Source organism: Mus musculus, chromosome X (assembly GCF_000001635.26).
Source record: "Mus musculus strain C57BL/6J chromosome X, GRCm38.p6 C57BL/6J".
In the NCBI taxonomy this organism is placed as follows: domain Eukaryota; kingdom Metazoa; phylum Chordata; class Mammalia; order Rodentia; family Muridae; genus Mus; species Mus musculus.
In genome coordinates this window covers 111,419,422-111,445,842 of record NC_000086.7, presented here as the reverse complement: position 1 = coordinate 111,445,842, position 26,421 = coordinate 111,419,422, and the positions used below count along the sequence as shown (strand labels likewise).

Genomic DNA, 26,421 nt, shown 5'->3' with positions numbered 1-26,421 from the left:
CTAGGATTGCAGGCCTTAGTCATTAAGCCTGGCATGTATGTGGTTTTTCAAAAAACAGCTTTGTTGAAAATACACAGGCAAAGGAATCAGCAGTTATAAAATATACAGGCCATAGGAATCAGCAGTGTGAACAAATGGTATTTTTACTTGTTAGTACATAATAAATGTGGGTATTTAAATGCAGTGTTCTCTGGATTAAACTTAAAGAGATTAACTTTAGAATAAAAATGAGATCTATCTTTGACAAAATTGGACTATAAAAATAGCTTGAAATATTTACAGTCTATTTTCTAGCTATCAGAAAGGATTGAATGTATGGCATTTCAGAAGTCTCTGACTAGTTTTCAACAGTGCTTAACTATTAGGTCATTGTATTTAAGGCCTATGTAAAAGACTTAATTTATAAGATCTAGATTTGGGGAAAAGTATTCTTAAGATTTTATAGAAGGTCAACTAATGTAGGTATTTCTATTAATATTATTTCATAGTTACCATCTTTATATATACTTTCATAGCCTTATTTTTTTATTTAGAAGGAACTTCAAATACTTTATTCTGTTAGTTTCTCTTTATAATATGGATTTGTTGATTGAGCCTTAGAGAAGTTTTATCTTTTAGCAGGTAGGTAAGACCGGTAAATATTAGAATCTCTCTCCTCTTAGGTTACTGAATTGTATAGATATGAGTACCATTCTTATTTAGTTGTTGTAGATAATGTCAAGAAATCCCTTATAAAACATCTCCATCAGTAAATTAATCTCAGATCGAAACCAGCAGAGGTATTTGAATTGAGTTTAAGACTGTCCTTTGAAATGTTCTTTGTTACTAACTCACTAGACAGTGACTTTGAAACATCCCTTTGAGTTGGTGTTGACAAGATGGTAGGTATGACATCACTGACATTTGCAATTTAGTAACATTTTAATATTAGTTATATTTTAATTTTGAGAATAATAAAATATATTAATATCAACAACACCTAAAAATATACAGATAATATGAACCTTAAAGGGCATAGTGATATTCATCTTGCTATTTTCTAAAAGATAAGGATTATAAGTATCTACAAAAGGCATTGGAGAAGAATGGGTCATGATTTTGCAATAATCAGCAAGGAAACACAAGCTCTGTGCTACAGGACATAAAAGCGTGTAGATCCATATATACACAGACACATATCTATTGTGTATATGTATAGTTAACACAAAGTTGAGGATATAAATGTATAGGTTGTCATATATTTGCCCTCAACCCCCTGGTATTGGTTTTACAAGACAGGGTTTTACTATGTAGCCGTGACTGTCCTGGAACTCACTCTGCACATCAGACTGGCCTCAAACTCAGAGATCTACTGGCCTCTGCTTCCTGAGTGTTGAGACCAAAGGTGTGTTCTACCACCATCCAGCTGATACTTGCCTTTCTAATTTTAATATGAAAATATACTTTTAAGTAGGAAGACATTTGATATACATAGTGCTAGATACAAATATGACTTACATACTGTCTATCTCAGATTGTATAGAAATTTGATTTGTTTTATGAACCAATCTTAAAACCCTGTTCTTTAGCAGTTGATTGATAAAACACTCAGTTTGTATCAATAAAACTACAGAGAATAAGGATGCCATGTGAATTTATCACTGTTTTTGATGGTTTTAATGTAGAATAAAGAGCTATGCTTATGTACTTCAGTCGATTGTTTATAGCTATTTTTGTGGTTGACTTTTTGTCATTTTAAAATAGTGTGGGATTGTAGATGCTGGTGTTCAATGTATTGATTTTTTTAAAGGTTGTTCTTTAAATATGAACCTGAGGGGCTGAGAATATAACTCAGGGTAAATATATGCTATTATTCTAAATCATTGTGTTTCATCCCCAGTACTACACGCATGTGCACAGTTTCAGGCATGCATGCACTCACACACAAAACTGAATTACTGTTATTGCCTATGTGGCCTAAAACTATTTTGTGTTTGAGTCATTTAGAGATCTAAGTTACTCTGTCTCACTTATTGGTACCTTAGACTTTCACATTCACTAGATATTTTTTATTCAGTTAAAAGAAGTAAAATTTAATAAAATGTTTCTCAGACTCTCTAAATATCTGGTGTAGATAAAAGGTATCTGATATAACATTTTACCATGTAGTCCTCTGCTTCTAACATTGTCAAAACTAATAAAAATAAGCACTTTTTCTCCATTAGCTGATGGCTGACATGAATTACCTCTATACATGCCGTCAATGAGCATAGCTATATGTATTTGGTAGTTTGTGATTTGTTTGTTTATTTTAAATATATGATATTTTAGATTCATTTATTTTATGTGCATGAGTGTTTTGCCTGTATGCATGTGTGTGTGAATCATGGGCATGCCCTTGGAAGTTAGAAGAGAGTATCAATTCCTATGGAGCTGGAATAACAGATTGCTGTTGCATACCATGTGGGTGCTGGGAATTGAACCCAAGTCCTTTGCAAGAATAAGTGCTCTTAACTACCAAGCTATCTATCCAGTCTGATTTATGTGTTTTATATTTACTTTTTAAAGCATCATAAAATAATACTTATTTAATGCTAACAATGCCTTAGGGATTTTAAAGGATGTTTTTTGGTTGTGAGCCTAACCTTTAATGGCTGAGACATCTCTCCAGCACTTAAAGGAGTTTTTTTTTTTTTTTTAACAGTTAGATACCTTGTTGATTCCACTCCTACAAAGTAACATATTTAGTTTCTAAGTTTATTTTTATTAATCAGAAATATAAATGTCATGTTTAACTAAAAATACACTTTAAAACTCCTAATTAATTCCTCCATATTTTAGTTTCAAATTTCAAAATTTAAAAACCATGTTTGAAATATGTCTCATACAAATTCTTTCAAAAAGTCGTTTTTACATATGTTTAATTTAAATGAACATAAATCATTAGATAGATACAGATTATTTCAAGCCTGTAATATGTGCTTCATTTGTAGATTTTGCTTCCCTGTTTTCATTTGTGTTCCTTTTGGGGAACATTGAAGACTGAATCTAGGGACTTGTTCCTGCTAGGAAGGTGCTAGAATTCTAGTAGAGACCCAGCCCTGCTTTTACTTTTTATTTTCAGATACAAGCTCACTAAATTATTCAGGTTGGCCTTGAACTCACTCAGGCTAGTTTTGATTTACTTGTGATCTTGGTTTACCCTAGTGTGTAGATGGGGTTACAGGCCTATGCCCCTGAGCTAGTTTGCCTTTCTATTTTCATGGATATTAAGTCTTGCTGTTCTTTAGTATTTTGTTTTCTTGCAGTTCAAGTAATCAATTTTCTTTCTCTTCAATGTCCCTTCTTTAAAAATCTCAAAAACTTTTGTTCTATAAGTGTAAAAACTTCTTTGATGAACAATCACTACTCAATACTCTTAGACAAATACTACTAGGTGGAGTTTTTACTTTTTGAAAGGATGATGAAATAAGTCCAGTAACTTAATTTTATAGAAATTTTATCTTTCTTTAAAGATCCCTATGTGATTGAGATCTGATTAAGGTTTCATTTCCATTTTTATAGAAGAGGAAACAAAGATATTATTAGATATTATTAGAATAAATCACCCTAAGTAAGAATGAGTTTGCTGCCATCCTTTAATTATTAATCATCAGTATAAATTTTGCAATAAGTATTCTGTGCTTATTTGCCAATGTATTCATTATTTTGATGTATTTAATTCAAGCTAGTAGTACATAGTTATTTGCATTATTATTATTGTTAACCTTTGTTCAAACAATGTTGATATCTGGTATGACCTTCAGTGACATTATATTATTCTCTACATGTTCTCCACATTTATTTCAGCAAAATGGTTTATTTGAATTTTAAGTTTTTTTTGATTTTCTTTTAGTGTGGTGGTGGTGGCAGTGGTGGTGGTGGTTCTTCCTCCTCCTCTTCCTCCTCCTCCTCCTCCTCCTTCTTCTTGATTTGTTGTTGTTGTTTTACCAAATAGCCTTTCTGCCTTGAAATAAAACAAATGCTTGAATAGATAGATGCTACATCATTACATAAAGCCTAGTATATTTCAGCCTTAGACATCCATCTTTGGTTAGCGTTTTGTTCTATAGTCTTGTGCAGTTGCTGTATTTGAGTTGTAATAGATTGCTACTAGATTGTTGTCATTTCCTTTTCATTCTAAAGGCTGATTTCCTCTCCATAAACAAATCACTTGGCAAGTGAATGAAGCAGTAGTGTGTTTGATTAATTGGTTTGCGCTTATCAATGCTTTTTTTCTAGTGTTATAGCATTTGTGGCTTTCTTTATTCAAAACAAAAATGACCAGAATATAGAACTTGAGGTTGAGTCTTTCAAAGTTTTTCTTTATATTGAATATATTTTAGAGATTTGGAGAAATAACTAACACTATACTCACTTATGCCTCAGATTTGCCATTTAATGTGAAAAGTATAGTGAACTCTGGATGTTAAGTTTTTATTTTTCAATAACAACTTCATTTTCACACATCAACTCAGAGTAGGTGCTGTATTTATTTTCTAGGACTGCCCTAACAGAGGACCACAAACTGAGTGTCCTGTCAGAAATTAATTTTCTCACAGTTATGGACTTCTATTAAGTCTGACATCAAGGTGTTGGCAAGATTGATTTTCCTAAGGGCTTTCTCTTGGGTTTGTAGATAGTTTCTTATTGCACACATCTCTCTCTCTCTCTCTCTCTCTCTCTCTCTCTTTGTGTGTGTGTTTTCATAGGCTTTTTAAAAACCATTATCATCAGTCATTTTAGATTAAGGCACAGTCATAAGTTATTATTTTATCATAATTATCTTCTTAAATGTCCCAGTTCAACATATCTGGTTTGAAAGGACTCAATTCAGCCTGTCATAAACATCTTTTCCTTTTGTTTCTCTGAAGGGAGGATATTGTGTTTCTAAAAAAGTTACCTTCAAATATGAATTTTACCTTTGTGTCTCCAGGACTTGGTAATACAGAATATTAGCTAGGAAATATTGTGTTGAACTAGTGAATAATTAAATCATATGGTACATGATAATATTCTAACAACACATCACAATTTCTACTGGAGTAGAGAAATTTTGATACGTTTATTACAAGGTTAAGTTTAGTATACATTCACACAATTACATTGATGAAAATGGATCTACTGTTTTCCTAGTTCTATTATATAATAAAAATATAATTGAATATAAAATATATTTTTGATTACACATAACATAGATATATACATATATTTTTCTTTTGTAAACTTAAAAATACAGCAGTTTGAGGACTGAGGCTGTAACTCAGTAGTAGAGATCTTGCTCCTATGCATAGTACCTTAGCCCCATTATTGCACACACACACACACACGTACTGAATTTTAATATTTTTTATTTTATTAAAAAACTAAGAAACTTGCTTTATAGGTTAATTTATTTTTGTTTATTAAAGCATGCTTTAGGTCACTGACTATATAAAAGGATTTTTTCTATTTTAATGTATAAGGCATCTATTAATATTCTTTCAGCATTATTAATCCTTTCTAACTGATTTATGTAGAGACCACAAATACTTAGAATTAGAAGTCCTCTACTGATATACTTCTCTTAAGAGTGAATGTCTGACTTTTCTGTGTCATTGATGTTATTTTAATTTCAAGGTGTCTAGTTCATTGGGGCCATTCTCTGGTCCACGTTAACCATAGCCAACATTGATTGATTAACCAAAGAATCAAAGAGCCAATAGATAAAGAACATTTGACTTTAGACATTACAGAACTGAAGTTTTGAGTGTATTGATTTTGTTTTCTAGACAATGAAAGGGTTAGCTCAGAGATTATTTCTTTACTTTTGCTATTTTGTGATATGGAGTTCATGCGGATTTACAAAAAAATGAAAATTCTGTTAGCTATTGTCCCTTTCCATAGGGACTAGAATTACAACTCACTTGAGTGTAATTTTAAACCTGAGAGGAGTCTTCTATTATGGGGTAGAAATACTATCTGGGAGGATTTCTTTCTTTCTTACCTATATGATAGAGACTTGTATATAGATTATATTCAAATTAATTAAGGTTCATAGCTTGGGAACATTTTGAGTTCATAAATCATATTTTCATGATTTTGCTTTGCATTGATCTGACTAGTTAGATATTAAAATACTTAAGAATAGAATAAAATACTATTTTAAAGGACTTTTGTGATTTTTATGTTTGCAGTCTCATAATCTGCAAGGATTTATCTTTACTTTCTCTGTGTCTCTGTCTCTTACGCTACACTTTAGTGGGGATTGTCAACAGTTTGAGGCCCATCTGATCCACATAGCAAGTTCCAGTCTATATGGGTAGACATAGCAAGACTCTGCCTCAAAAAAACAAATAAAAACCCACAAGAAAGGAAAGTATATCTGTGTGATGTCAGGAGGTGAGACTATCAATAGTCCATAAAACAAAGTGCTTGCCTTATGGAATTTATTACTGCATAACTTATGGTGTGATTTTGTTGTTGTTGTTGTTGTTTTGAAATGAAACTAATCACAGGATGTTGTAACTGTGCATGAATATGATTTGGATTTTGTTTTTGTCTTTGTTTTATTAGCGGGAAGAATTGGTTAAGGAGATACCTATTACACAGCATGTTAAAGAAGGATACGAGAAAGCAGATCCCGCACAGTTTGACTTGCTCAAGGTTCTTGGTCAGGGATCTTTTGGAAAGGTAATAAATACTTTTTCTACATTTGCTTTTCTTGATATTTAACAAAAGTGTGTATACACTTGTACAAATCATTTCTATGGCTCTCAAAGGATGCACAGGAAGGTGACTCTTTAGTTTTATGTGTTTTATTTCTGTTTTTCTTCAGATTTCTTTATACTGTTCTATAGCAGTCACGGTTTTCTAACCCCCTGAGCTTATATTACTCTGTGTAAAAAACATGGCATGTTCTTTGTTGGTTGTCTAAATTATTTACTTGGTTCTTACGAAGATATTTTTGTGGGTTTTTTTGCGATTATTTTTTTCCTGGTCATTTTTGTCTCTGTTACTCAGCTCTGCATGAAAATTTAGAATTTAGGCTATAATTCATGTGTGGACTCATAAGCTAACTCATCATCTCTTACAGCAAAGTAGAACTAGCATAGGTGATTTAGAAATCATGTACAATTCTTGTTTTGAAGAATCTTTGAGAAAATTAATTCATATACTCATTGTTGTATTTGTTTATTATTTGGTAATGATTCTTAGAAAGGAAGTATATGAATATGGATACTGAATCTTGTGTACCTATAATCTAATGAAAATTACTGAATTCATACAATAAGTAGCTCTTAGAAAGACAGAAATAATCACTATTTCTGAGAAAGAAAGAAAATCATCACAATAGCTGAGGTTTACTTACAAAGAGCAAAAATAAGGCAATCAGGCAGTGAAAACAGTGATGAAGACATTTGTAAGGAAAGAGATTTACTGAGTGTGTCAGTAGTTTTATGAAATGTACTGGTGAATATAAACTAGACATTGATAATTTGAATATAGTCTGGTACCTATATGATATAGGATATATAATAAACATAGAAATATATGTAGGACAGAAAAGACAAATAGAGATGGCTTTGTCCATGCATGATGTAAGGTAAGTATCAAAGATGATCTTGGTTGTCAGCTTTACACACCTGAAAAATGGAACCTCAGTTGAAACACTGCATCCATCAGTTTAGCCTGTGGGCCTATTTGTAAGGTATTATCTTAATTGATGGTTGGTGTAGGAAGACCTAGCACACTGTGGGTGCTACCATACCTGGCTAGGTGAGTCTGCTCTGTATAAAGAAGGTGGCTGAACAGGCTGGAGGAAGTATGCCAGTGAGCAGCATTCCTACATGGTCTATGCTTTATTTCTTGCCTTGGCTTCTCTCCATGGACTGTAATGTGTAAGCCAAATAAACCCTTTAACCCTCAAGTTGTTTTTGTCATGGTATCTATTACAGCAGCAGAAAACAGTCAGACAGGGATGGAAACCAAAATTAGGAGGCTCTATTGAGAAGTTGCTGGTGTTTGTAGATGAAGTAACTTGTAAATTAGGTATATATATATATATATTCTATAAAATTTTATTTTTAATGTTTCTGAGAGTATATATTAACTTAGAAGAACAGAGATGAAGGTTTTAATATCAAATTAATAAATGCTTACATATTTGACAAATAATTCCACAGAAACATTTCAAGTTATTAAAAGTTTTGTTATCCATTTTCATCTGTGAGTTTATTTCTTGCTTTGTCTCATAAAAGATTTAAGAATTCCATAGATAAATAACAATTGGAATTCAAAGCAAGTAGCATAAGTTAGACATGCTGTTGTTTGCCTCTAACCCTAGCATATTGGCTGCTGAGGAAGAAGGCTGCTTTTGAGGTTAAGCCTAGCCTGGGGGCCACAGAGTGGTTTGAGCCTAGCTTGGGTACATAATGAGACCCATTCTCAAACAAATCCAAACATCAAAGGGAGAATAAAACCCAAAACCCGAAACAAGACAAAAAGCTAGTGGCAATAGAGACAGAAAGAGAAATAACAGAGTAGGAAGGATTACACAAAGCCTAAAATACACATTGTTATTTACAAATGTACATTGGGCCTGAAAGTCTAAGCAGGCCAGAAATGACATTGGCAACCACTATAAAGAAATACATTAATAGTTACAATATCTGTTAGGTAGAAAAAACCCATTAAACAGATAAGATAAACTTTTATTATTGATCTTCATAAAGAAAATAATATATACAAAATGGTCATTTTTTCAAGAACATTTTTATTTGAAATGAAGCACTATTCTGTTAAAAAAAGTTGTATGTTTAGTCATTAAATTCATGGAACACATTGTATAGGAATTTTGTTTTAGCAAATAGATCATTGAAACCCCCTTTAAATCCATAGTACTAAGATAAAAAATAGTGAGGTTTATATAGTTTATCAACCAGAAAATATTTAGAAGGTAGTTTTTGTTTTGCTTCTTAGGATGTGAACATACTTGCTTGTCAGAATTGCATCATTTATGTAGGCATTGTGTGGGTGTGACTTGCTATATGGTGAGCATATTCAGGAATTTGGCCAAGGCTGTGAATCAGATTAGTGTAGGCCCAATTCCAAGAAACTTTGGGCTGTACAGACTTACTTAAGTATAAGCAATAGTAGTTTTAGATCATGTAGTTTTATGACATTAAATGTTTTAGTCTATTTAATGGGAACAAAATTCTACTAATGCCAAAGTCATATAAAACTGCACATTAATTAATAAAACAAGGTTTGCTGGGCATGGTGGTGCACGCCTTTAATCCTAGCACTCGGGAGACAGAGGCAGGTGGATTTCTGAGTTCAAGGCCAGCCTGGTCTACAAAGTGAGTTCCAGGACAGCCAAGGCTATACTATACAGAGAAACTCTGTGTTGGGAAAATATAATAAAACAAGGTTTAATGAAATGAAGATTAGAAACAATTCAAATAAAAAGTCATATGAAGCAGAATTGATTCATTGAGAAGATTAAAAAAATGAAAAATAAGATATTTAAGCTCACTTGGTAACATTAGGATTTATTGTTCACATTTTTATTGAGATACTTTACCATCATGATTAATTTTACCTGGCAGGTAAATATTGCCTCTGATTATTCTTTGTTATAAAATAAAATGCCCAGAACTTCTAAAAGAAATGAATATTCAGGGCAATAGCATTTTCTGGTCTTTATTAAGGACTCACCTCTATGTTTGATTTTGTTACTAATCTCTTGAATCACAAAATTTTGTACGTCCCACAAAGCTTGTCTACTTGTATTATATTTACAGTTTGATTTAATGAATCAAGTAAAATGTGAGCAAATATAAAGTGCCTAATTATAAATTATAGTATAACTACATTTACATGTATTTTATAACAGAGAATATAAGGGCAAAAAATATATAATTAGTGCACAGAAAGCAAAAATGTCTTCAAGTTTGGAGGGAATACTAGTGGGGATATAGAAGGATTTGGAGGGGAGTTAGTGGATGGGTGGGCTTGATTCAGATACATTATAATCTCAAAAAACGGGAATGATTTCATTTCATGATTTAGTTTTTTTGAGAGGTACATTCCTTTGTTATTGTCTGCCAGCTGTAATATTTTCTTCTTCCTTTAAGTAACTTAATACAGATTGAACAAGCTTAACAAACAAATAGTATAAGAACCAGGGGTTGGGGAAGACTACTATGAAACTATTTTCTGGATATGACAAAATTGATCCATACATGAACTCATAGGAACTGTGGTTTTCAGTATAAGACTTGCTCCAGATCAAGTCAGTCAAAATTCCATGGGGATGGAGTTGGGAGGGTGTTGGCATTCTCATAGTAGGCCCTAAACTCTAGTAGCTGGAAGCACTACCAATAGGTTAAGTTCTTTATTAAAAGAAAATATAGCATTGGGAGAAATGATGGGGTTAGAACATACTGGGGAGAATAGGGGTATATGTAATCAGAATACATTGTATGAAATTCACAGGAATAAATAAAATATATTTAAAAGTGGTAAAGTGGCTTGAACTGTAAAATTCACATTAAAAATATTTCCTCTATTAGGTTTTTCTTGTTAGAAAGAAGACTGGTCCTGATGCTGGGCAGCTCTATGCAATGAAGGTGTTAAGAAAAGCTTCTTTGAAAGGTATGGAATTAGAAAGTTTATTAGAATAGAATTTAGCAAAACTTGTTTTGAAAGTATGCTGCATATTGCTTATAAGAGGAATAGTTGTAAGGGGAGTTGCCTTTAGCATTGTTAATACAGTTTTCTAGTTAACAATTGATACTTCTGGGGTCCTCTATTGTATAACATTTTTTTGAATTTGTATCTGAATAAAAATTTAATATCAGAAAGTGTAACATTTTATTCAGTTTAGTCTGAAATTAAACATTTCTTTTAAATCTTTTTTTTTCTTTCAACATCTTTATTTTTACTTTTTGTCTGGGTGTTGCACATTAAGAAAGCACAACTACCCCCCACAATTATATATACTGTCTTCCAGACTTATAATATTAATACTGACCCTGATATAGTATGGACCTATAAGCCTAGCTCTAGAGAGGTGGAGTTCAAGATTATCCTTCCCTGTAGACCATATTTAAGATCAGCATGGACTTCCTAAAACCCAGGGACAGAGGGAGAAACAGAGAGACAGAGACAGGCAGAGAAGAGGGACAAAGAGAAAGAACACAAAGGATAGTATTAAGTTCAGTTTTACTTCACATGAAAACTTAAAGAAATACGTATTAACCAAATATGCCACTTTAGCTTATCTCTAGATTTAAACTAAATCTGTTGGTTGTCTAGGAATGTATAGACTTAATTCAGTTGTTTACTTATGAAATTATTTATATGTTTATATTTTGATTGGTGAATGACAGATCATTACTAAGATTATGAATAAGTATAACATTTCAGTCCTTATGATTTTAGTTCGAGACCGAGTTCGCACAAAGATGGAGAGGGATATCTTGGTGGAAGTAAATCATCCCTTTATCGTCAAACTGCACTATGGTAAGCAACCCTTTTAGTTATGGAATTAGAGAACTGTAAATTTTTCAGATACTATTATAAATGTTTTGTAATATATTCAGCAATATAAAATATACGTGAAATATGTATTCATAGCTAATTTTTAATTGAACTCATTGTCTTAAGTAGATTAACTTAATTAAGGTAACATGATAATGTCCTCCAAAATCCCACCAAGTATTAGGGAGGGAGTCTTGAAGTCTCACAAGGTGGCTGGTGAACTCTTGGCCATTGATAGCTGTTGGTAGAGTCAGTTTTCTTCAGCAATGCAGTCTCTTAAGAGTATCCATGCTTCAGTAGATGGCCCTACACCCATACTCATAGTAGTAACTCTATGTGAGCCCGAAACTTCAAATGAGCGCATAAAATTGGGAGGCAGTATTGGCTATGAGAGGAATTGGAGGGAAGGAAATGAGGGTAAGTGTGTTCTAAACACATATGCATATATGAAATTCACAAAGAATAAAAATGGAGAAAATGTAGTATTTCTAGATGAGATAAAGGAATATCTCCAGTGATCATAGGCTACTATGATAATTTATATAAAATATTCAGATGTTTATTTACAAGGATAGTATTTTTTGGCTCTAATCAAGAGAGCTAGCTATATGGTTATATTAGTTAAGTTCAACTATCTTGCAATACTTAAGTGGTGAGATTAGTAAGAATCAGCAGAAATAATGGGGGAGGGATGTTTAGAGTCAGGCATTTATGACTTTGAATCATGTCTATTGGTAATATATCAAAGAGATTTATAGATATGATTTTACTGAGAATAAATAGATCAAAATAAAGCGTTAATGCAGTTTACTATACCATTTAATTTTGTGCATTTAAAATGTAATATATACTGATTTATTTTTACTGTAATTTTTGACAAAAGTCTTTTAAATATTTATCCAATTTATATAAATTACAAGAAATTCTGGCTCCTTAATTATTAATTCTTTCATAATATAATGGAATAGAAGTAGCAGTATATTAGAACCTCTTTAAGTCTCTGACATGCCATGAGATTAAGAATAAACCCCTATTGGGACAAAATACTGTATAAAATGAAGTGGGCTACAGAAGTGAAACAAAGTCATAATTTCTAGTAATGTATAAAGAATGAAACTGTGTAAATTAATATGCAAAGGAAAGCGAAATAAATACCACAAAAGATGCAGGAAGTACAATTAAACCTCAAAAGTAGCTGTAATTTTGATGGAGTGGGAATTAAAGATGCTATACAGAAATGTGATGAATTGGAAGGCTCTGTAGAGGAGGTAACCATATTTTTAAGCTTTGTAGAATGCAATAGATAAGATTGACAGACAAATTTTTGGCAGCTGCACTAGAACAAGATACTTCATTATCAGGAAAATTTTTGTTGTAGAATATTTTTGTAAAGCCACATGCAAAATTGAATATGTCGTGGAAAGGAATATATACATGCACCTATTTTAAGACTGGGTTAAATAGTGGGTTTTATTTTGATATATTATCTAACAATGGGCCATATTAATATATAATTGTTTAATGATATTTGATATAAAATTGCAAACATGTTCATATACAACTATGGCAGAGTGTAACTGCTACAACATTGTGGTTTCTAATTAGCTTTTCAGACTGAAGGGAAGCTGTACTTAATATTGGATTTCCTCAGGGGAGGAGATGTCTTCACAAGATTATCCAAAGAGGTGAGAATGTCCTTATAAATTTATTAGTATATTTTATTCAAACAAACCTAAAAAAAGTTATGTAATTTCCCTGTAGAAATCTGAAATCTTGAGCTTTTTATCACTATATATAGTATTTAATGATATGTCAGTTGATGCTTTACTATGTGTCTCTCAGATCATCTCAGACTCCTAATTACTTTTCTCTGAGATGAAAGAATATTAGAAAGAGCTGAGTGATGTAGATAGGAACAAGCCTAGACTTTGGCTACTCAAGCTACCTTGGTGTAGTGTTTAACTTAGTCATTTGAAGTAGACTTACTGAGGTATAATTGACATACAATAAACGGCATAATAAATTACACAATTTGATATATTTTGCATTTTCATATAACTGTGAGATCATTATTAAAATAAAATATATTATTGCCAAAATTTGTAATGTATTCTTCCCATACCAACCCTGCTCTTTCTGCTGTCACTGTTTGGTTTATATTTTCTAACAGATTATAGAAACAAAATCATAATATATTTTCTTTTTGTCTGGTTTAAATCATTATAATTATTTTGATTTATCCATGTTGTTTGTGTACCAGTTCATTCAGTTTTATTGGTGAACAGTACCCATTGTATGGATGCACCATGTTCTGTTTAATTACTTGTTGATGAATGTTTGAGTTATTGCAGTTTTTGGATAGTACCAATTAAGCTGCTATAAACATTCATGTACAAATGATTGTATTGACATATGTTTTCATTTTTCATGAGTAAATATCTAGGAGTATAACGGCTGGGTCATATGGTAGGTGTAAGTTTTACTGTGAAGACATAGCTGAACTGTTTTTCCAAAGTGCTTATATAATTTTTACACTTCAAACAGCGGCATATAAGAATTTCAGTTGGCCTCACATCCTTGCCAACACCTGGTATGATCAGTTTTCTTTTCTTTCTTTTTTTTTTTTGTGTGTAGTTTTGTTGAACATTTGGTAAATATATAGTGTTACCTAATTTCTGAATTTCATCACTAAAGACTAATGATTTTGGGCATCTTTTTCTGCATTTATTTTGTGTCTATCTTCTTTGATAAAATGTTTAAACATTTGCCCACTTTAAATTGAATTATTTGTTTTCTTCTCGAGGTTCTAGAGTTTCTCATATAGTTTAGATGTGACTCTTTAATCATATTTGCTGTTTATAAAAGGTTTCTTCTGGTTTATACTTTGCCTTTTTAGTCTTGTATCTTTTGAAAGCAGAATTTCTTATTTATAATTTTCCCATTAAATTGATTGTTTTTAATATTCCATTTAAAAATTGTTGACCTTATTCTAGGTGAAGATTTTCCTGTGTATTCTAGAGGTTTCTATAGTTTATATTTATAGTCTTAGTTAACTTGGTGTTATTTTAATGTGTAGTTGTGTGCAGCAGTCTTTTTAAAATGGATAGAAGTTTCCATTTCTAGCATCATGGTTAGAAAAAAATTATCTTTCTTCACTGAATTACCTTATAATTTCGGTGAAAATCAGATTATCATGTATGTGAAGGCCTATCTTTGGGTACTCCGTTCTGTTCACTGATTCATTTGTCAATCTTTGTAATAGTACCCCTCTGTCTTGATTACTGATTCTTTATGATATATCTGGAGGTCGGTGATTATAATCCATAAGCTTTGCTTTTCTTGTGAAAGTTGTTTAGGCTCTTATAGGTCATTTACATTTCTTTATTAATTTTAAAGTCAACTTCCCACATTTTAAATTAATACCTACATGAAATTTGGCTGGAATTTCACTCAACGTGGAGATCGGACATCTAAAATACATTGAGTTTTCTATAAACATGGTTTCTCTTTCCACTCCATTAGTAATTACCCAATTTTAGCAGTGATTTTTCCAGCATATAGGACTCACATATCTTTTGTCAGTTTTCTTTTAGTGCTTCCTGTTTAATGATGGAAGTAGAATAGTTTTTTTAATTTAATTTTCAGTGGGGAAAACAATAGAGTTCCTATATTGAGTTTGTATCTTATAACCTAGTAGAATTACATATTCTGGCTGCTTTTTATGTAGATGTCAAAAGCTTTTGTATTAATTACTTTTGACAAGGTACTTTACTTCTTTCATCTTTAGATATCATGTATTTATTTCTTTTATTTGTAACCTTGCTAATATTAGCTTGAACTTTCATTCTGATGTTGAATAAATTTGATGGGAGCAAACATTCTTATCTTTTTGTTGCTTCAAAGTAGAGGGAAGCTTAATTTCACTGTAAAATGTAAAGCTATACATTTCTGTGTTCTTTATTGGGTTGAGTTATCATCTCATTATATTGTGGGGAGATTTTTTTAATAGATGTTACATATTGTCTCATGCTTTTAATTGAGATTTTTTTTCCTGCTTAATTTATGATATGGAGAATTGTGAAATGGTAACCCAACCTTGTATTTCTGAAGGAATGCCACATAGACATCAGGTGTAATTACTTTAAAATATTATCGGATGTGTGCTAAATGTTTAGTACATTTTGTGTTTATTTACTTTTTAATATTTTCTTTTGTTTTTATTGTATGTGTATGGGTGTTTTGCCTGAATGTGCCATGGGGCCCCAGGTTGAGGTAGTGTCTGTGGAGACTGGGAAAGGGCATTACATCCTCTGGAGCCGTAGTTGTTACAGATGGTTGTATACAGCCATGGGGGTTCTGGGATTCAAACCTGACTCCTGAAAAGCCAGCGCAGCACTAGTAACTGCGGAGCCATCTCTCCATACCTGTAACTATTTTCATAAAATAGTGTTTATTTTGTCTTATGTTTTCCACATTTGTTTGCTGTATCAACAGTAATTCTTGCTTCATAAGTTGAATAAGATTTTTTTTCTCAGAATAGGATTTTTTTCTTCGACTTTCCAGTAGAATGTATTTAGGTTCAGTATTAATTGATAATAATGATTGATAGAATTTATTTGTGAAGTCAATTCCACTGGTAAGTTGGTTTAGCCAAAAATGTTCTTTTTGGTAAGGTGTTTAGCCAGAAAGTCACTTTATGTAGTAGATTTATAACTACTGTTTATTCTTGTGAGTTGTGTGGGAGCTTGTGTGTTTTAAGGAATGTATTTGTTTCCTCATATTTGTAGCTATAGGTTTTGTGAGAGATATTTTGTTGTTGCTTTTGCTGTGTTCCAACCAAGAGGAACTTGTAGAACAAAGAGTTTATTTTAGCTAGCAGTTACAGGGGGAGAATACATAACAAGAGAGGCATGCAGCAGGGGTAGGAAGCAGAAAGTTTTTGTCTCGCTACGGAAGCGAGGCAAAGCTATACATGTGCAAAGCCTGCCCTGATATTCTTTCTCCAGCAACATTTCGTGTCCTAAATGGTTCATAACCTCTTCAAACAGTGCCAAAGCTGGGGACTAAGTGTCAAATACACGAACAGGTATGAGATTTTGCATTCAAACCACCACAGCTGTTTTTATCTCCCTTATTATCTTCTATCCTAGTTGTAGAATCCTTTTTTATGGATGGCTTTCACTCCTTATGGCAGTGTCTTCTCTTCTTTGGTCCTCTTGGCATTGTTAGAAGTTTATCAGCCTTATAATTTTCTCTTTATGATCCAAGCTTTTGGCTTCATTGATTTTTGTTATAGTTCTATTTTTTTGTTTCTTTTATTTGTATTCTTCCTTACTTTGTAATTACTAACTTCGTTATTAAGTTGAAGGCTTTCTTCTTTTCTAATGCAGCTATTTAGGATTACAAAGTACTGCTTTACTTTTAGTCCTCAGAGTTTGGCCCTTTTACTTCCTCTAACATATTTTCTCATTTCTTTTATTTGACTCATTGGGTATTTGAAAAGATAATATTTAATTTATGCATATGTGGTTATTTTCCAAACATCTTTCTAATATTAATTTCTAATCTTATACTACTATAGTCATAAAGGATACCATTTAATAACCTGACTCCTCCTGAATTTGTTTATACTTGCTGTATTCCTTAAAAAATGATATATGTATATATTGGCAAATATTCCATTTGTGTATGAGGAAAATGTAATCTCTTGTTGGGTGGTGGAAGACTCATTAGATATGAACCAACCTGTTGGATTACGTTGGTTAATAGTGGTTGTTTTACAAATTGAGAATGAAATACATACTATACTTGATTTTATATTTTAGAAACACATGAAATAACAGATTTGTATATTTCTTCAATTTCTACTGAAGTTTGTTTTTGTTGTTATTGTTTCTTTTTTTTTTTTTTTTTTTTTTTTTTGAGACAGGGTTTCTCTGTGTAACCCTGCCTGTCCTGGAACTCACTTTGTAGACCTCAGAAATCCACCTGCCTCTGCCTCCCAAGTGCTGGGATTAAAGGCGTGCGCCACCACTGCCCGGCTCTACTAAAGTTTTAAAGAAACTTTTATGGGTGGTATTCTTTCTTGCTAAAGAGTTGATGTCATTATTAAATGATTTACTTTGGACGTTTGATGACTCTTTTTAAAAAGCGGCATTGGCTCAGTATAACCTTTTTTGTGTCTTCACTTCAATTGTAGTTTTACTTGTAGCAATTAAGAAGTACTTATGGCATCCTTGATTATTTTTCCAATTTGAAAATGTGGGGTTTTTTCAAGTGAGGTACTAGACTTATTACATTTAATATATGATTGTATATTTTGATATGGTAGTCTTTAAGCCTACTATCTATCTCAGTTATATTGTAATCAATTACAATAATAGTTGCAGTTTAATTTTTGTATCTGCTCCTTACTTGGTAGTATTAACTAATATCTCACTTTGTTATTTGTATTTCTGTTAAGTTTTATAATGTGAATTTTTTAACTTGGGGTCAGGAACATAGAGTCTTAATACCACTTGCCATATTCATTAAATATTTTTCATGACTTATTTTCTAGCTCATTGGCAGCATACTTGCAAGGTTTTTCTTTTCTCCTTCCTTCCCTTCCTCCCGTCCTCCCTCCTTCCCCCCTCTTTCCTTCCTCCTTTCCATCCTTCCTTTGTTTTTCTAGAACTAGTAGATACTATTGTGGACTGATGTGAATCCAAGGCTTTCCATTTCAGCCTTCACCATACTACATAGTTATGGCTTTGTATTGGATAGTAGCTAGATACTATAAATTTCACTTTCTTGCATGATAAATGTTTTGCCATTTTGATCATATAGGCTCTTTTTATTTTTAGTGCTGAAGAAACAAACACTGAGCCTCTCGTATGGTAGGAACCCACTCTCTACTTTACATGTACCCCTCAATTCTAGGTCTTGCATTTAAGCTTTTTCACTTAGGACTAGGACAACGTTTAGTATGGGGTTAATTTTTCTCTCTTTTCAAATGACAACCTTTCCTAATTAACTCTAAATGGCATCCTTGGAATTATGATTTATTACCTTGCTTTCCAAACAAGGCATGTCCTTTATCTTCTTGAGCTTAGTGGGTTCTTTTAATCCTTTAAGACTATAGTTTCTGTTGAGCTCAGGTAGTTTCTATTGATCCATAATTGAGAATTCCTTATATCTGGGCAGTCATAGTAAAATTTAATGGGCTAGATGATAAATATTTTTGTGCTTCTGGAAATACACTGATGCTTGCTTGAAAGTATAGAAATAGTTTTATCTTTTCATGTCTTCCTTTAAAATTTGTTAGAGTGGACTTTAACATTTAATTCGAATTAATTTTGATCTGCTATTAAAGCAAAGTCCTTCTGATTATTCCAACTCTATGTGTGTGTTGTTTTCTGCTCTAGTTGAAGAGAACAGCAGCTATTTATGGCCCAATGTGAGTTGCAAGGTTTGCTTTCTTGATGCTCTTCCTGACTAAACATAGTGTCCTCCTTCACATGTACTATGCACTCCATCTATATACTTGGAACTGTTTACATGTCTTGAAAGGTCATTCTGAAGTTTCCTTTGCTTTGGTACTCTGAATTCTTTTCTTCTCCAAGACTCTTGGCTCTAAGTCATTACTTCAGAAAACCTCTGAGCTGCAGTTAAGATCAATCCCCTGTACTACTCCTTGGAAACGTTCCGGGTAGTAAGCTAGTACAGTCAGAGGACATACCACATTTGTTACTCATATCTCAGTATTTCACTGTCTTTTGTTACTAGATGTCCAGTGTCTTGAGAAATATCATTCCATATATTTTGTCCTGTGTTTTGAATGTTTCAGGCAGGAGAATAGCTTCTGTTTTTGTCCATTTTATTTTGTCTTGAAATGATCGTCTTTTAGCAAAGTTTTAATTGGATGACTGTAGTTCATCATCCAACTTCCAGAATTTATAATGTTGAGTATAGGAGAGTTACCATTGATCCCCAGAGCTCTAGGACTTGTGATAAAGGAACAATGTATTTATGACATGCTAGTCAGTGCTTAAGTGGCTGAGGTCTCTGGCTTATATCTGTCTACCTCCAGTGCAGAACTTGGCATGCATGACCATATATTTTGTACTGTAGGACATAATTTAGTATGTAATAGGGTCTGTCTATGACCCTCATCCAAGGGAAAATTTTAAAGAAACTTATAGAGGGACAATGGTATCAAGGCTCCAGCATTCATTATTTCTTATGTTAGATTATAAATTGTCACAAATGTTTATGAAAAATTCTTACCTGTAGTCATTTCTAATTTTCTTTTAAACTCTTCAGACCTCCATTCTCGATGTGGGACTATCTAAACTCATACTAGCACAGAGATGCAGTCAGTAAGTTTTCATTCCTAAGTCTGGAATATTAGGTAAGAGCAAGCATTTTAAATGCATTTCCCAAAAGACAATAAATTAGATTACTTATTTAATAGACATTTAAAAACGGATTCAGTGATTAATTCTATAGGCAGCTTTTTATAAGTAGTTGATTGTTGGTTATACTTCACTTGTGAATAAAAAGTTGAGTGATCCAAACTGAAGAATTATTTGTGCCTTAGAAATAGACTTTTAAAATTAATTTTAGTATGTATTAAGAAATTTTATGTTTGTTCCTTAAATTAGAAAAAAAAACCTGGCTCAAATTTTCTCTCTGAAAATGCACACAGACACATATACTCAAATAAATTCATACGTAAACGCATAAAATTTTGATCCAGAACTTTCTTTTTGCTATTATCAAGAAAATATCTTCTCTCTTCATAATGATAGTGTCTTTTTCAGTTTCTGCCATGTCTGACTCTATAATAGAGGATATATCTTCTTTCTGGAACTTACTTTTCTTATCTATAAAATAAAGATGTGTATCTCAGCAATTTATCATAGATACAGAATTATATGTTTGTAAAGAAAGTTTGAAAATAAAATTGTATTTCCAATACAAAAAAGAGAAAATATCTTTAATTTATTATTGTAAAGCAAACATTTTTTGAAAACTTCATTTACTAGTTTAATAAAATTCCAGACAAAAATCTCAATAGAAATCTGTGTGTTTAAATTTACAGTATAATTTCACAAATTATCTAGATAAGGAAACACATGCCAAAAATGTCATATGATGTGTACTTTTCTTAAAATTTACTTTTTAGTCATTTGATTTTTTTGAGACAGAGTCTAGCTATTAGAGCAAGCTGTCCTTTAACAGAAAATCTTGCCTACTTCAGCATCCTAAGTGCTAGAATTATAGGTGTGTTCCACCATAACTGTTTTTTTTAATCTATTAGAAAGTTTCTGTAAGCAAAATTTATAATTTAAACACAGAATCAGGAACATATTGTATAAGCCATGAAAAAATATAATATATATATTATACACACACACACACATATATGTGTATATGTGTGTATATATATATATATATGTATATGTGCACACATAATTATGATTAAAAGATGAATCATATTTTAGAAAATAAATTGTTCAATGAAAACAATTTATGAGAATTTAACTAGATATTTCAAAAATAATATAAATAACTATCTGTACCACACACCAAGTGAATTTTACCTATATAATAGAACTATATCTTAGAAGTAATCACTATATCCTAAAATAAAGTGCAGCTGTTTTTAGTTGTTTATCATTGAATGGACATTTAGTAAGCTTTAAAGTAATAAGGGAAAAAAGAAACATAAAATAAATTTGACTATAAAAAATTAAGAACTACTTATGAAAACCAGCACATATTTGAAAAGCACTGGAAATTAATGTGATACATTTTTAAGATTTATTTATTTTATGTATAAGTGCTCTTATCTGCATGTACACCTGCATGCCAGAAGAAGGCTTCAAATCCCAGCAGAGATGGTTGTGAGCCACCATGTTGCTGGGAATTGAACTCAGAACCTCTGCAAGACATGATTTCTTAATACTTTAAGGGCTTATATCTACTGAACAAAACAGTAGGTTAATGGAAAATAGACAACAAGTTGCTGGTACTTCATGAAAACTGGAAAGGCCACAAGGTATGAAAAACTCCTTGGTCTATGAATACATTTAAATTAAAACAAATTTGATACTCTTTTTATATCAAATTAAAATTTTATTGAAGGATAATTTGGTTCTGTTACAGATGTAATATGGCTAATATATTCAAGAATTGATGATGGCCATGCAAGCTACTGTAATCTTATTCAAAAGTAATTTTATTGTATATGTCAGGAATCTAGACTATGTGTCTTGATCCAATATTTACTGTTTTATTAAGTAGGAATTCATCCTGGTGAAATACAAAGATGTGTGCATACATAAGAATATTTATATATTTATAATATAGCATTTTATTTATAGGAGTAAATATTAGAAATAACATAATTGTTCAGAATGAGAACATTTGGTAAATCATAGTGAGCTGATATGATTAATATGCATTAATTTAATAATGATCATAAACAAGTTTGAAATATATGGTAGTATGCTTATGATATAGCATTAACTGGAAACAAAGGAGATTTCTATATAGTATATGTAGATTTGCGTATCTTAAGGTATACATTCCCATACACACATTATTAAACCACATGTTAATAATGTTTTTCTTTTTATTGGAACCTTAGGTGACTTTTTCTTTTAAGGTAGGTTATGAGTAGGATAGTTAGCAAATTTGAAATCATTATTAGCCATGAACCTAAAATAAGAGGGAAATATACTATAAGTGAGATACAAGTGGCTTCTGGGAAAAAGGTCATTATTTTAGGGACAAGTATTCCTTAATTCATATCGTGTTTCCTACTTACTAGTTTTTACTTTGAGCAAGTTACTTAGTTGCTCTTAATCTCATTGTCCACTATGTAAGACGTTGATAATGGCATAGTATAGAGTTTTTGGAAGACTGTAACAAAGGAAAGAATACATAGTTCTGGCACATAATTGCGTCTGGTACATAATTACTTTTTAGTAGGTTTCTTATTTTTGTGAGGCTTTCTACAAAGACAATATCAGGATAAGACTATATGTTTGACATAATGTATAAGTAACCTAAATGATATTTAGAGTTTTGCCATATATTGGATTTCAGCGACCCTTTGATTGTTCTTCCACACAAGTTAAATGAGTAAAAAGTACTTTTATTCTTAATAAGTTGAAGATAATGTTTTTTATACTTTGATTATTAGAATATTCAAAGAAATATCCCTGGAACTTAATAACAAGTAATGCTAACTGTGTTTGCTTCTGTTTTCCTAGTAGCATGAAGCTGCATTGTGAAGTACAGTGACTGTAATCTAAATGGGCAAATTTAACCATGTGCTATATTATTCAAATTTGAGCCTTCCAATAGGCCAGATTTCAGTATTGAAAGCAGAAGAGTTCTAGAAAAAGTTATTTTGGTCAATCTGAAAACCCTTGATAGTTCTAAAATTTATGTCTAATGGTTGAGTAGTTGTAAATGTGTGTATAGATTAAATACTCAACTATGAGTGAATATTGATATAACCCTGTACTAATATCTCCATATAGTTGTACATTTAGGTCCATTTAAATGAATGTCATTCTTAGAACAATGATCCTAGTTAAATATAATAGCTATTGGTTATATTTTAAAGATTAAAAACTCAGGTCCTGAGGGTTAAATGACATGTGATTTTAAATTCCATATGCTTTTTACTTTGTTTTAACATCTTTATTCCCCAACACACAAAGATTGAGCTATCCAGTGCTATTAAATCCATAAACTTTACTTACAGGTGAGAAAAGTCGGCTCCCGTTTAGGTCAGATGTATGCTTGAAATTCTAATTTAAGGGTTATTAATTTCACAACTTGTGGTAGATTAGAACTTTCAAATTAGTGGATCTAAAAGGTGATATTCCTGAGAAGTGCTACTAGGTGGTAAAGGAGAGAATAGTAGAAACAATGAAGTACACGTGTTGAAATAAAATATCCCTAATACGTCAATTACCCTGATTGAGTATAGTCACTATGTCAGTGCTCTGTATCAAAATTAATATTGATGTTTTGAGATTCATTAAAAACCCACATTTGTTGAAATGCATTTAATCTGAGATGGTATACAAACAACATGTCTTTCTGGAAGAATTATGTTTAAATTGCTAATATTTGTAAAGAAGAATTTTCTGTAGACACTAATCATTTATCTAGAAAAGTTCTCTGTGGATGCTAGAGGGATGAGGCGGGAGTGGGTGGGTGGGTATTAGAGGCAAGGGGGAGGGGGATGGAGTGAGGGGTTCTGTAAGGGGAGACCAGGATGGAGGATAACATTTGAAATGTAAACAAATAAAATGATTAGTAAATAAAAAAAACAAAAAAAAAGTTCTCTGCTATATAAATGGTTGTACCAATCACAAGAATTAACTATGCCTATTTTCTTATAATTTGCCCAGGTTTCTCTGTCTACTGATTTTTTAAAGAAGTAATTAAAAAGTACATATATAATATACATAATATAGAAGAAATATCAAATGATATGTTATTATTTTATTTTAGGTTCTTTTTACAGAGGAAGATGTGAAATTCTACCTTGCAGAATTGGCCCTGGCTTTGGATCATCTACATCGATTAGGAATTGTTTATAGAGACCTGAAACCAGAAAAGTAAAGCTTTCTTCTCCTTTTGTATCCAAGCTATCTATATTGGCTTTAAAGATTTTAAGTATATTGGTTTACTCTGTGTGCTTCTATGTGTAATTATGTACACATAGGCCAGCATTCGGGAGGCAGAGGCAGGCGGATTTCTGAGTTCGAGGCCAACCTGGTCTACAGAGTGAGTTCCAGGACAGCCAGAGCTACACAGAGAAACCCTGTCTAAATATATATATATATATATATATATATATATATATATATACACACATATATATACACATATACAAACACATAGAAGAAATATGCTATGACATATATATGGAGGTCAGAGGACAACTTGTAGGAGTCAGTTCTCTCCTTCTATTATATGGCCCCCAGATATCAAACCCAGTTTGTCAATCTTGATGTCAAGGGCCCATCTGCTAAGCCATCCTGCCACTCTACCCATATATACTATAAAATATATGTATGTGTGCCTATAAATGTATGTATGTATATAACTTCTTGAACTGAAATGTATTTAGATATTAAGCTTTTATCTGTTATATGAAAGTCAGTTATATGAATGACACAGTTACATAAAATTTACTTGTACAAAATAATCTTGATAATACACTTTATTTTAAATTAATAATTGAAAATTTTCCAGTGTGTTAAATAGTGCCTAATTTTATATTTATGCTTTTATGTATTTTGTTTCAAATATTGAATATGAATTTTCATTTACAGCATCTTACTTGATGAAATAGGACATATCAAGTTAACAGGTATTTAAGTTTTCTTATATACTACTAAGCTCATATGTAATTATTTCTTATCATTTTAGTTCATATTTTTCTATGCCTGCTATCATTTTTAGTCTTCATTTGTGATACTTTTTTTGTAGTTAGTTGACCATGATTATTTTAAAGGTTATATAGCTTCCATATATTGAGTACATTTAAAAATTCTACAGTAGAGGCACTGTCGTAATTTAAAAACATTTTAGGTAAAAATAATAGATTTTAGTTTTATTCTAGACTAAAATAATTAAGTATGTGTTACATCCGGAAAAACTGCAATAACCTCCTTTTACCTTCCCCTAACTTCTCAGCAGTCTGTTGTTCTATATCCACATTTTTTTTCTTTTGAGTGTGCTCTATAATCTAGTTTTATGGAACCTTTCAATCTTTGCACTTCTAAGCATATTTTTTATAATAGCTCAAATCTGGAAATGACTTTAATATTTTAAATAAATTAATAAATTAACAAGCTATGTGTGATTTCCATGTGATGGGCTACCGGGTAACTAATTGATAAAATCATTAATTTCTCAATAATTTGGGTAGATGACAAGGATATTTTACTGAGTGGCTTAATCGCAAAAAGCTGTATATGATTTCAGAACATAGTAAATTCTATATTTAAGTTTTAGAAAGCTATAATCAAGGAACTTAAGAGATATTTTTTACAGAGATGTTTGGACTGGTATAGTTTAAAGTAAGTCACTCTAAATTCAGGGATATATCAATGTAAAAATAAAGGAGAAAGCTATTACCTTGTAAACTGAAGTAAATGTATCAGTAAAAGTATACATACATTTAAATACTTCAAATATATCTTATTCTATCTCTTTCATAGATTTTAAGACAGGAAGTTGAAGTATTGCTGCCTTTGTCTTCTAAGTGCTGCAATTACAGGCATACCTGGGCTTTTTTTGTCTTCTGTAGACCATATATTCCACTGATCTAATTTTTAAGACTATTTCTTATTATATTTTATTTTTAATGTAATATTTTACGTGTCTTAAGAGAATGGATACAGTATATTAGTATAAAAATATTTACTTAAAGACATAACACAGATGTATTCTGCATGTTATTTTCTAAATGAAAACATTGAACATGGTTTGAAAATCAGTTTTGAAGGAGTCTGAACTAACCAAAGAGAATAGTGTTAGGCTATATTTTTTCATTTGAGAAGTCAGGAGTAACTTGCAGACTATAAAGCTCATTGTTCTCATACTTATTTCTATTTTCCTTTTTTATAGAGGTAGGAAGCCATTTTAATATTCTATAGCATTCAATTTAAGTATACATTTCAAAATAGCTCCAAAAGAATTTGAAGATTCCTAACATGAAAAATATTTGAGGAAATGAAAATGCTAATTACTGTAATTTAATCATTGCTTGCTATGTACTATCAAATTTACTACCATAACATGTCAATAAATATTTTATGGCAATTAAAATTTTAAAGGAAATGAAATTTTAAAAAG

General features: G+C 31.5%; 1 protein-coding gene across 10 annotated transcripts in view; it reads left to right on the top strand.

The window, feature by feature from the left end:
* Window positions 1-26,421, top strand: part of Rps6ka6 (ribosomal protein S6 kinase polypeptide 6) — a 150,261-nt gene that overhangs the window by 92,255 nt on the left and 31,585 nt on the right. For all 10 annotated transcript variants that reach the window (NM_025949.3, XM_011247706.3, XM_006528403.3 and 7 more), the window contains 6 exons: window positions 6,574-6,690; window positions 10,575-10,656; window positions 11,446-11,526; window positions 13,150-13,229; window positions 24,067-24,173; window positions 24,894-24,931. In NM_025949.3, coding sequence (NP_080225.2) covers window positions 6,574-6,690; window positions 10,575-10,656; window positions 11,446-11,526; window positions 13,150-13,229; window positions 24,067-24,173; window positions 24,894-24,931 — 505 coding nt within the window. The remainder of the gene's footprint in view (window positions 1-6,573; window positions 6,691-10,574; window positions 10,657-11,445; window positions 11,527-13,149; window positions 13,230-24,066; window positions 24,174-24,893; window positions 24,932-26,421) is intronic.